This window comes from Rhopilema esculentum, chromosome 17, assembly GCF_057945365.1.
Source record: "Rhopilema esculentum isolate cy_ngs chromosome 17, ASM5794536v1, whole genome shotgun sequence".
NCBI lineage: Eukaryota > Metazoa > Cnidaria > Scyphozoa > Rhizostomeae > Rhizostomatidae > Rhopilema > Rhopilema esculentum.
The window spans coordinates 1933028-1946476 of record NC_142831.1 but is presented as its reverse complement, the minus strand read 5'-3'; the positions used below and the strand labels follow the sequence as shown (position 1 = coordinate 1946476).

The 13449-nt window shown below is 33.9% G+C and overlaps 1 protein-coding gene across 2 annotated transcripts; it reads right to left on the bottom strand.

Annotated features, from left to right (window-relative positions):
- Positions 1 to 5436: 5436 nt before the first annotated feature.
- On the bottom strand, positions 5437 to 11553 carry LOC135681790 (uncharacterized). Of its 2 annotated transcripts, XM_065196415.2 has the most exons (6): positions 11356 to 11553; positions 10633 to 10945; positions 10227 to 10314; positions 9654 to 10079; positions 8414 to 8839; positions 5437 to 6419 (listed from the first exon to the last, which is right to left on the bottom strand). In XM_065196415.2, the coding sequence occupies exons 1-6, from the start codon at positions 11367 to 11369 to the stop codon at positions 6409 to 6411; spliced, it is 1278 nt and encodes a 425-aa protein (XP_065052487.1). In that variant the 5' UTR covers positions 11370 to 11553; the 3' UTR covers positions 5437 to 6408. The 2 variants fall into 2 exon arrangements, with proteins under 2 accessions (XP_065052487.1, XP_065052477.1); XM_065196405.2 differs by lacking the exon at positions 5437 to 6419 and having other exon boundaries at positions 7612 to 8839.
- Positions 11554 to 13449: the final 1896 nt, after the last annotated feature.

The window sequence follows — 13449 nt, the reverse complement described above, 5'->3', positions numbered from 1 at the left end:
GTGTAAATCGTCAGAACATATATCAAATATGTTTCATTTCTTTCGTTCTTTGCATTAATTTTATAACATTTGCGCAATTTTATAACATAACATTTCTCTATTTGCAGTTACAGAAATCACCAGCAGCAATAATCTAAAAATGATTTATTTCTTAGACAAGTCTCTTTTTGCTAGCCATTTTCTACAAAAGCAAATAGTAATACTCCTTGTATATTGCAGGTGTAGACAAGTAGAGGCGCATCAAGAACTAACAATAACGATTGTATATAAACTTCAGTAACTTTTGACGAAAATTATCAAAATTGAAAATTCTTTGTCCATAAGAACTCTTTATCTAGTAGAAGTTCTTCTGAATTGTGTGCCAGTTCAGGTTTTTAGATTCTGCCAGCAAAACTATTTAAGATTTGTCACGCTTTCACGCCAGAATTTTCTCAAAATTTTAGAAAGATTTCGGAACATTAGTTCTTTACATTGTGAATACTTTGGGAATACTTTTGAATACTCTGAATATCAAGTGGATACTTTGGACAAAATAAAACTATATAAAATGATATAAAAATAAATATATTTTACAATGCATTCCCTTTAACCAGAAAACTAGAAAATTTTATTATTTCACTTTATACTGGAAGAAAGCAGCTCACCCCATATAATCTTTGAGCTTTCTTACCACTGACCATCAAGTGATTTCATTTTTTCATAATGTGGAATACGACTTAGATGACGTAATCAAAATGGTAGAAGACTTGCCTTGATAATCAATTGTTTATTAGATATTTGTTATAGAATGCTCCAAATCACTTGCTGTACATAAACTGCTTTAACAACTTGTGCAAAATATATTTTCTGAATATGTTTTGATAAAGACCCTTCATAAATTGCAAATGAAATTCTATTTCTTGATCATTCTGAACAAGCTGTTGCTAACTCAGTTCCAAACGAAATGAAATAATCCCCAGCTTTGCAAATATTCAAGAAAAAAGTCTCAGAATTCTAATCATTCAATTGTACTTGTGATCCTCGCAAGGAATACGCATGTAACATAGGTAATATTTGATTTACATTGTTTACGGAATTTGAGACCCTTGCAGCCGATGGTTTTAGGTTGTTGCAGGTGAAAATATGCCTTCCTGTGTAATATTATTCTTGTTTTTGACAAGGCAAACCTCTAAGATACCTTGTAAAGTGATAAATATTATGAAATTGAATTCATGAAAAATTCGAACAAATCATAATTTTGGATAAGCGATTCTTTAGAAACCAAGTATTTAGATTTTGACATTATAAAGGGCATTTTATGAAAATCTGATTTTGAACAGAAAAATGTTCATCTTACATTATGAATTTTGGCTTCACTTCGACAGTTATTTCGCTTTTAAGACTCCTAGTGCATTTCGTTAAAATGAATGGCGATATAGAGAAGGAACTGGTTAGAAAGAGAAAATAAATGACATTAGATCCTTATTTTTCTTAATGATTTAGTTTGAGTTGTAATTTAGCATTAGTAACAACAAATCTTTTAATGCTGCCTGTTAAACCTTTGAAATTTAAAAAAAATTGGATTTTTTTGGGTTCATCCGATAACTCGAACATTCGCTGTCTCGAACAAATTTTCGTTTCCCTTCAGAGTTCGAGATAGCAGATGTCAACTGTATATATATATATATATATATCATAGATTGAAGAAAGTGAAACTACATGGTTTATCTCTACAAGCCTGTTTCGTGAGTAACTCACTCTTCAGGAGATGTTGATATACTGGAATATTCCTCGAATAAATAGATAATACGGTACAGAAGGTGTTACATAATGTGTAAGGTTATACAAAAGGTAAATTAGGGGCGGTACATAGAGGGATTTAGGTGTTACATAATAGTGTTTTGTTTCTATGGCGGCAAGAAGATACGAGTTCGTTTCGTTTGTTGAGTGTTGATAATTCGGGGTGGCAGATAATGAGGGTCTTTTCTTTAAGACAAAGGCTGCATCTTTTGTTTGAGCTGCTGTAGGATGGCTTTATTGAGAGGATGCGCCAGGAAATGGAGTGGTCGATTTTATTGTCTTTTAGGGTCCAGATGTATTTACTGAGTTCTGTGGAATTTCTGTGTTTTGCGTGACGGAAAGATGCGGTGTGATTTCTGTATCTTGTCTTGAATTCGTTTTCTGTAAGTCCGATGTATGTTTCTGTAGTTTCATTGTCTCTGCGTGTGACGGTGGCTTGGTAAATGACTGATGATTGTAGGCAGTTCCCGTTGAGTGGACATGTGTTCGCTTGTCGGCAGTTGCATGTTTTGTTGACATTGGTATTTTCCGGGGTGGTGCTGGTGTCGTGTGACTTTAGGATGCGTTTGTTGTGACTGTCAATGGCTTGCTTGATGTTGTTCATGCAGCTGTAGCTGATCTTTAATGTGTTGCGGTTGAAGATTTTTCTGAGTTTGTGGTCTTTGTGGAAATGTTTGTCAATGAGGTTGAGGAATCTGTGTCCGATGTTGGTGCTGACGTTTTTGCTGAATGGGGGGTTATACCAAAGTATGTTACTCCGTTTTCTGTTTTTTCTTGTGGTATTCGAAGTTGGTTCGTAGTGTAGGGTGTATTTGTATCCGCTTTCGTTGAGTGCTTTTTGGTATGGTGGCGTGGCTTGGTCGAATGATGCTTTGTCAGAGGAAAGTGATGACAGACGTTTGTTGATGCCGATTGGTATATGTTTTGCTGTGGTTATTGGGTGGTTGCTCTCGCGGTGGACATATTGAAGGATGGTGTCAGGCTTTGTGTATGGCTGGAAGGTACCTTTTTTCAGGTTGAGGGTGACGTCTAGGAAGTTGATGATCTGTTTGTTGGCTTCTATCGTGATGCGTAGTCCGTTGTGGCTAAAAATTTGACATATTTTCTTTTTGATATTTTCGGTGACTCTTGGTGGTGAATTTGAAATGGCTAGTCCGTCGTCTCGGTATAGTCCAACATTGATGTCGAGGTGTTGTAGTTGTGACAGCAGAAAGCTTCCAACCAACTCGCATGTTTCAGCACCGTCGTAGCTGCCCATTGTAACATCAAACGTGGTGTTATTTTTCTTAAAATCGACCACTCCATTTCCTGGCGCATCCTCTCAATAAAGCCATCCTACAGCAGCTCAAACAAAAGATGCAGCCTTTGTCTTAAAGAAAAGACCCTCATTATCTGCCACCCCGAATTATCAACACTCAACAAACGAAACGAACTCGTATCTTCTTGCCGCCATAGAAACAAAACACTATTATGTAACACCTAAATCCCTCTATGTACCGCCCCTAATTTACCTTTTGTATAACCTTACACATTATGTAACACCTTCTGTACCGTATTATCTATTTATTCGAGGAATATTCCAGTATATCAACATTTCCTGAAGAGTGAGTTACTCACGAAACAGGCTTGTAGAGATAAACCATGTAGTTTCACTTTCTTCAATCTATGATATATCACGCTCTACGTGCTAACGTATTGAGCACTGTGCTACGGAAGTATCAAAAGACAAATTTCTATATATATATATATATATATATATATATATATATATTCTGCAAAGAGTCTATAATGACACGATAGCTTAAAAGTGGCTCTGAAAAAAGCAAAATTATGAAACATACTAAAGATTTTCGTTTAACACTCTTCAGAGTGTAAATCGTCAGAACATATTTCAAATATGTTTCATTTCCTTCGTTCTTTGCATTAATTTTATAACATTTGCGCACTTTTCTCTCTTTCATGTCATCAAAACATCGAGAATCTCTGTGATACTGTTCTGTTCTTTTGTTCAACTGGCAAATACCCAATTCCTTTCTATGTTAATATATTTGCATCGATGCTCCATGATGCATTAAGTCTTGTACATCTGTTTGCCAAATTTCTAAAGGATGAAATGCAGATCATAGCTGAAAAAGCTCTACAAAAAAGTTTGCAAATATTTTATATCGCAGACGAAGTATTTCTCTATTTGCAGTTACAGAAATCACCAGCAGCAACAATCTAAAAATGATTTATTTCTTAGACAAGTCTCTTTTTGCTAGCCGTTTTCTACAAAAGCAAAAAGTAATAATCCTTGTATATTGCAGGTGTAGACAGGTAGAGGCGCATCAAGAACTAACAATAACGATTGTATATAAACTTCAGTAACTTTTGACGAAAATTATCCAAATTGAAAATTCTTTGTCCATAAGAACTCTTTATCTAATAAAAGTTCTTCTGAATTGTGTGCCAGTTCAGGTTTTGCGATTCTGCCAGCAAAACTATTTAAGATTTGTCACGCTTTCACGCCAGAATATTCTCAAAATTTTAGAAAGATTTCGGAACATTAGTTCTTTACATTGTGAATACTTTGGGAATACTTTTGAAAACTCTGAATATCAAGGGGATACTTTGGACAAAATAAAACTATATAAAATAATATAAAAATAAATATATTTTATAATGCATTCCCTTTTACCAGAAAACTAGAAAATTTTGTTATTTCACTTTATACTGGAAAAAAACAGCTCACTCCATATAATCTTTGAGCTTTCTTACCACTGACCATCAAGTAATTTCATTTGTTCAAAATGTGGAATACGACTAAGAAGTCCTAATGCTAGAAGACTTGCCTTGATAATCATTTGTTTTATTAGATATTTGTTATAGAATGCTCCAAACCACTTTCTGTACATGAACTGCTTTAACAACTTGTGCAAAATATATTTTCTAAATAGGTTTTGATAAAGACCCTTCATAAAATGCAAATGAAATTCTATTTCTTGATTATTTTGAACAAGCTGTTGCTAACTCAGTTCCAAACGAAATGAAATAATCCCCAGCTTTGCAAATATTCAAGAAAAAAGTCTCAGAATTCTAATCATTCAATTGTACTTGTGATCCTCGCAAGGAATACGCATGTAACATAGGTAATATTTGATTTACATTGTTTACGGAATTTGAGACCCTTGCAGCCGATGGTTTTAGATTGTTGCAGGTGAAAATATGCCTTCCTGTGTAATATTATTCTTGTTTTTGACAAGGCAAACCTCTAAGATACCTTGTAAAGTGATAAATATTATGAAATTGAATTCATGAAAAATTCGAACAAATCATAATTTTGGATAAACGAGTCTTTAGAAACCAGGTATTTAGATTTTGACATTATAAAGGGCATTTTATGAAAATCTGATTTTGAACAGAAAAATTTTCATGTTTTGTTATAAATTTTGGCTTTACTTCGACAGTGATTTCGGTTTTAAGAAAGACTCCTTGGGCAAAACTTTGCGTGTGCTGTTTGTAAGGACCTGTTTTTACTTTGCTTTGCGTAATTAGATTTAACATACTTTGCCTTGGTCCATTTGTGTGCTTCTGCATTTAGTCTTTCTGTCTCTTTAGATGAATTTTGCTGCTGCTATAAGAGTTGCATGAGCCAAGATCGAGCAAAACACTACTTTATAAAACAACACGGAGGTTGAAAAAAGTGTTCCATTAGTAAAGGATAGCAAATAGAAAGGTTGTGGAAACTAGAAAACAAACTCTTGTACATCACTCTTTAATATCATTAAATGATCCATGAATCGTATATAATTATTGCAACGTAGGAATATATTGATAAAATCCTTCTGGCCTTGTCTTTTAAGTTAGTAAGCTTTACTTTTTACGAGGATTCTTTAAGCTCGAATTGAATTTTCTGAATAATATCAACCCTGAACTGCTAAACAAAGCCCAAAAAGTATTATTACATATAATCAACAACACTATGATAGCTTAAATCAAATAACAACACTATAATTCACATCAGTTTCTGACACTATATCGTGGTCTTTGCTTTGCTATATTTAACAAAGTCAAAAGAATAGAGATTTTTTTTTTCTTAGTCAAAAATTGCATTGACAGATATTAGAGCTTAAAGAAAACATCAAGCTATCCTTCCTTAAAGGAGTTTTATCTAAGAATCTTTCCGGAAAAAAGTAGTTTTTTGTAATTGAAATTTCTTGAATAACCAAAAGTCACAGGTAAAGAAATTTCTGCCTTCGACCCCACTGTTCATAATTACTTGAATGAATAGACAGAAAACCCTAAAATACAATACTTATTACATCTTGATAAATTTCGAGAATAAAGTTGATTTTTATTATGGAAATCTCTTGCTTTTAGCAAAAGTCACAACTAAAAGATTTGTGCCTCCAACTCACTGTTCATAATTACTGTACTGAATAGTAATGAAAATCAAAGAATATAAATTACAACTGGATACATTTTGCGGCTTCATGTGCATACTATGTAAAAGCATGAATTCTTTGTGCATTTTGAATTCATCGTGCAAATCCTCTATGGCTGCTAGTAGCTAGATATATTGCTTTTCACTTTGAATGCATTCGTGCTTGCCAGGAAATAGAGAACGAATCGTGATTTCTGAACCTTTTTTCAGAATACATCTAAAATGCAAAGTTCATACATTAATACATACTTCTGACAGTATTATTATCACAGAATTTTTTCAGTTGTTTCAAAAATATAATTTCAATTTAACAAAATGATGTGCAGAAACTCTTCGCTTGCAAATTTTAACAAAAAAATTAAACGAAATTAACTTAAATTAACCCAGTATTTGACATAGATCCCAGGAAACCATTATTTGTCACACATCCCAAGAAACTAGCTGAGATAAATAAGTGAATCATTTGCGGACTAGGAATGCCTAGGCTCATTGTCAGCTCTTTGTAAATGTTGTGATATTTAGCAAATTAAGTTCCCAGTCTTGAAGTTTTAAGAAGAATGCAGTAAAAGCAATAGCTGGAAACATGAAATTTGCAAAAGGAGTCAAGAAAATTTGTCGAATTAAGAACAATAATTAGTTACGGCTATCCCAAACTGAGATTGAGGTATCAGTAGGGGATTTTTAAATTTAATGATACCATCCCAAAATATGTGCGTAAAATTAACAAAAATATTGGATTATCCTTTCAAGCCAAATGCAAATCTTTATACATTGGTGAGATCTGCACGCTGTAGTGGTGCTTGCATTGATGAAAGTCTGGTGTTGTTTACTTAGATTTGAAGATGCCAATGGAGCATCATTTGTTGCTTTTGAAATTAACAAAGTATGGTGTTGCCGAAGCTTGCTTGAAAGAGCCCTGTTTCTTGGTTTTAGGAAGGCCAAGTACCCTCAGTACCAGAGCCACACAATTTCACGCGCGTAAATAGAAAACTAAGCGGAGAAGCGGGGACCTTCGCCAGTGCTGTCGCTAGAAAATTTTGATGGAGGGGGCTACAAAACCAGTGGTTTGCCGACAAAATGTTTATGGCTATAGATACGGGCGTGGTTCTTAAACGATAATGATTATTATTGATGAAATTCGCGAATATTTACTTCTTCGCTCCTCTTCTCCAATCTTCTTGTCCTGCGCTCGAATTTATGTGGGTCTGGTACCCAGGGTAAAAAGTTTAAATAACAATGGGCCCATGCATTCTTTCAACTTTGACAGTTTTGAAAAAGAAATAGACTTTTTTGTACAGTGATCCTTGGATTCTTTTAGCAATAAGTCATTTAAGCCATTTTGCAGTCGAAGATATTAAGTCCAAGATAACTAAAGCAAACAAATATAATTGTTCTATATTATACGACTCTCCAGTCACCAGAAAGCACTAAACAGAGGCTTCGATCAATATTCAAAATAGAAAGCATCACCCAGGAGGACTGGATTGCAATCTACATTAAGTAAAAATTTTTGGCATGACAACTTTATCCGGGAGGTTGTCACGTCGAAAATTTTTTTGTGATCCACATATGCGCAGTGAATATTGACTAAAGCAAAGGCTACAATCTTTAAACATGAGTGATTACAAAATTTTTGGAAAAAAATTTTTTTGTTGAAAAAGCCCTTTTCCAAGTTAATAGGACCACCAGTTCAAATAATTATCATTATTGTTCTCATCGTCAATTACTGAGCCACTAAACTAAGGATTTGAGCCGTTCCTGTACATAAAGTTTTATGACATTGTCATGATTTCAATAGTCAGATAATCTTCCAAAGTTTCTTGAAACTTTTGTGAAACGAATGTGAAACTATAACCTCATGTCTTTTCGCTTCACACACCCAAAAGACTGTCTAAAACTTTCCTGGAAATTTGTCTGTCCGAAATTTTAAAAGTATGATATAAAATTCCTTCGACTAAGTTCATTGTCCGAACTTTAATCCGTTGAAAATTTATGTTCTTAATTTATGTGTCGCATGTTCGGTTGGTAGAAAAATTTATCCACAGCTTGTAGACGCGCAAATGCTTTCAGTGCAGTGGCTGCGAGAATTTTTGCCTTTTATTCGAAATACCCTGGGTGCCATAGTCTCCATTATTAAATCTCAGAAATAACGAGGCTCTGGTCTGGTACCTATGGTATGTTAGAAAGAAAGCCTTGAGTTCAGGCACATACCTTCATAAACCTCAACCTCGCATACTTGAAGATATTCCAACCTGTTCAAATAAACACTAACGTAACGACCCATCAGGACCTGTGGACAATCGAACTTTCTCAACTCTCCTCTGGCCAGTGTCCCGACTTTCACACACAGTGCATTGTTTCGTCCGCCATTCGTCTTGTCGTCCCCAACACTGACATCGAATGGATTGATTTTATCTGAACCCCAAGTTGCACCATTCTTTATTCGGACACTTGTGACAGCAGCTTGCCTTGTAAGATCCACTTGCCACCAGGGTGTCACGTCAGCTTTTGTGATACTGCATCGCTGATAGTCCCCAGTTCTGTTCCCATCATTTCCAAAGCTGGCAACAAATGTGATTCCATTTGCTGTTCTTGATGATGAATGTAAGGACGGCTTTTTATATGCCAAATTCTCCGCTGTTAACAAAAGTATCGTCGTATAAAGAATATTGAAACTTGGTTTAAAATTCATTGGGTATTTGTTGATAAAAAACACACATCGCAAGCCTCTTTCGGTAAAAGCATTTTGTGGAGTTTTTGCCAAGTGCAAAAGAACACCTTGTCAACGTAGAAAACAATAGGCATAACATCTAATGAGTCTCAAAAGATCTGCATTCTGATATAAATGATAAAAGAATGAAATAATTACCTAACAAAAATATACAAATTTATATATAAAAATGATCTTTAAGCCATACTCAAATTTATCATTTTTTCAGCTGGCATTTTAGGTTTAGAGTGGCCTATGATAATTTTTTTCACTTTTTGCTGACTTAAGCTTTGGTTTAAAGGAACGTTTTTTAAGACCAATTACATTTACATTCACAACCATGTGTAAAAGATTATTGTGAATCTGCATGCCAAATCCTAAAGTAAAAGTCAATCAATCAATGGGACATTTTTCTTGCAGAATCTTGTTTTGCCATTTTGGCATTTAGTTTGGATAATAATTTCACGTTTAGACTTCATCTTATTTTAACTGCAACAAATTTACTGGTCAGAATTATGCCAATACAAAAACCTGTGACAAATAAAAAAACTCTCTCTTCATTCAGACTTTGTCTGTACTATTTGGGTGATGACAAATAGATGGAGCTTTGTATTTTTACAAAAAATTGAGTGATATTGCCTGGTCTATATACTTAACCAAGAACCAAAAAAAGAAAGATAGAATATTTGAAACAAATTTATAACAAACCAGCCACAAATAATTAGATTATTTGAAACATACCTTCATAAACCTCAAGCTCGCATACTTGAAGAAATTCTTTCCTGTTCAAAAACACACTCACGTAGCGACCCATCATCAGCTTTGGACAATAAAAAGTTTTCATCTCGCCGCTAGCCAACCTTCCACCATTTACACAAAGCGCATTTTTTCTTCCCCCGTTTGAACTAGCCTTCCCAACACTAACATTGAATGGGTTAATATCATGTGTGGGCCAGGCTACAGAATTTGTAATCCGAACATGTGTGACAGCGGCTATTTCTTTAAGATCCACTTGCCACCAGGGCTGCTCTTCATAACTGGTGAAACTACATCTCTGCCAGTCTGCCGTCCTGTCACCATCATTTCCAAAGCTTGCCACAAGTTCTATTCCGTCATATGTATGGGTTGATGAATGGGAAGATGGCTTCTTATAGGCGATATTCTTTGCTGTGGGTGGAAGAAAATTTACAAAAAGAAATTGTAATAAAAACTCTTCTTATGCACAATACTAAACAAAGGCTTTGTACCTCGAAAGCTGCCTACTTTGACTCAAGGGAAAGAGCTTCATATCAATGTAGTTACTATTGTATTTACCAATGCATTTATACCCTGGGCAGTAGCAAGTGTCAATGCATTTATGTCCGGCGCTGCAAGGATCATTTGCTTGGCAATACTGACCAACCTGCAATGTAAAAATTTTATTTCATGAATGATCAATTGTTAGCCCTATCACAACATATCACGAGTGCTATATTAGTCTTGAAATTTACGAAAACGAAAGCTTTTCTTCTTTAAGGCCATGTTTTTTGCAGAGCTAAAAAGATAAAGATTGAAAGCTGTGTTTGATGCTCATCTTGATCAATGACTTGTTGTTCTTCTTTCTTCTCTCTTTTTAACTAATTTTTATATGTGCCCTTTTCGCAATTTTCTGTCACCAAATTAGTTTTTTAATTTATAAAGTTAGTTGAATTTTGAATAGGTATTTCAATAGAAAACTCACATTTTTCTCTTCAAAACGGGTTGAATGATATGTCCAACCCTCCTTTTTTTGCGTTTCAATGAAATCTTTTGGATTCTGTGCTGATTTGCTATTCAACTGGCAAATACCCAACTCTCTGTTTAAATTTATAGACTTGCATCGATGCTCCATGATGCATTCAAACTTACACATCTGCTCATCCAAGTTGTCCAAAGAACGAAATGTAGAACTAAGTGATTGATCATGAAGCACAGCAGTAAAATTGGCAAAGATCTTGCATGGCAGACGAAGTATTTCTCCATTTATATTTACAGAAATCACAAGCAGCAACAGTCTGGAAAAAAATTAGTACTGAATCAAGGCTTACTTTTTACTAGCGTTTTCTAAAAAAGCAATTAGAAAATCTCTTGTCCATCAAAGGTATACACACAAAGAGGCCCATAAAACCTAGCAACAATGGTTTTTTATAAGCATAAAAAATTTTGATGATAAAGTTTCATGAATCAAAAGAAAGCTTACAGAAATTATTTATAAAAATCATCTTAGATAAAATTATTTGTCACAAGAAAAATCTTCCGTTAGAATGCTGAACTAAAAGTTAAAGAAAGAAGTACAATGTCTAAAACAAGCGAATGGAGCAACGCCGGGAATCAAGAAAGGGACAAACAGGTAAAATAAGTTGAATTTTGTGGAAGAACAGATAGAAAAACATCCACAATATAACATTTCAAAATCAGGACATACATTTGAAAATGCATCTTCTTTGATTGGGGAACCAGACAACTTTGTCTTTTAACCTTATACTGGAAGAAAACAGCTCACTTCTTACCAACTTTAAACACACTTTGCACTGACCATCAACTGATTTTGAAATTGCCATAAATTGAAATTGGAATCTGTTTTTACGTTTGACAACATCGGAATTTATCAATAAACTTGAAAATTTGCATTTGTTTAACTCTGTTGAAAACACTGTTGTTATTAAAGATTTTTCAGATGCTATTCCTTAATCTTTTTGCCGAAAGTCAATTACCTAATCAACCTGCAGAAGGTCTTGTTGCTTAGAATAATAAGAATATAATAACACAAACATACATTAAAATAAGAGTTTTGCTTTAGTAACTTGAATGATCTGTTGTTATTTAAGATTCTAATTGCATCCAGTCATTTGCTGCAAATCGATTGATTTATTTACTTGCGCAACTTCCAATTTTTGAAGAAGTTTTCATAAATACGCACTATTAAATCCAATCGAAGTCTGTTTCTTGATAATCTTATGTGTAAACAGTTTATGATAAATATTTTTGTATTGAAATGCCTTGATTAATGTTTTGCATATTAACTGTTGTTGAATTTTATTTTGTTTATTTAATCAAAGTAAAGAAATATTAAGTCATATCTTCAAAACCCTAAAGCTTTATCAGCATGTCAAGTGATCACACTAACAGAGACTTCGATTAAATTTTGTTCAATCGTTTATTGAAATCTTATTGCTTTAATAGCATTTAGATTTTATTCTATTCAATTTATTTAAAAGAAGGTTCCAGAAATGTCAAATTTGTAAATTTTATAAAAAGGAAATTAGAGTGATAAGAATTAGGGATAATAAAGATAGGGAAAAATGAGGAAAAATGAAATTCACTTATTGTACCAAGCCAAAACCCCGGGGGGAGGGGGTTAAATAATGTTAGGATTGAGTACAAACCCTCGATCTGTACCTTTTTTCTACCTGCACCAAACATATTGCACTATATTTCTGTAAATTCTTTTCTTCCAAATTCAACAGAAACATTTTCTGAATTTCATGTACTGAAAAAGAAATTGCTCAGGTGAGCTTACGAAAAATAACATTTACTCAATTACTAGACCAAAAAATAAAGATGAACTCACCATTTTATGTTTATTTGGAAAGCTTTTAGGATTATTGTCATATGTTTGCTCAGAAATTTTACGAAAGACCCTGTTGGAAGCGTAATTAGTGATCATTGAAAATGTGTAGAATGATTTGTGGCCAGATGTTAATAAAGGGGAAAGTATCCTTCTCCATCTTTTAATTTCCCATTTTCATCATCGCCTGCGTGCCTATCGTAAGCCTGTATTGTATACAGTTGGATAGAATTACGCAAGCTTTGACAGATTTGAAACTTTCCAGAAAGTTGTCCTGTATCTATAGCTGTGAATTTGAGTTTAAAAGAAATTCTTTGTTAGATATATCTTGCATTTGTTTAGTTAAAAAGGGATTAAATTCAATAGCAATGGACAAATTAGAAGAATACGAAGAAGTTGCATTAATTATGCAGGAGGAATAATTATTTTGTCTAGCTTAACAAAAATAATATCCCTCAACAAATGATGTACTTCCTAAATGTCTCTTTGTTTTTAGATTCGCATCTTTTCTTTGCGCAAATAATTAAACATTTAGAGGAGTGAAGTATTGCTGGGTTAGAAACAGAAACAACCGTACAAAAAATTCAACAATTTAAAAGTAAGTTTTCATTTATTTTTAGTCTAATGTTCCCCATTCTGACTATTCCGAAATTTGAGGAATACATACATTCCCTTTCCGGTTAATCGATAATCAAAATCTAACCCTTTTGACTGTGCTTACCCACCCATTTCCTTTGTCTTAAAATCATTTTATTTTTCTTTGCAAAGTTTACTTCAAATGGGCTTATTAGGTTCAGATTTCACGAGTAAGCATTTTTAAGCTTCGATCATTTCGAGCTCTGAAACAAATTGTCGCATGGGTAATAGCGAAGAAATTTGCTGACAGGACATGACCAGGTGAGAGATGAGGCCTTGTTACAGAATTTTTGGTAATTTGATATTCTCAAGGGT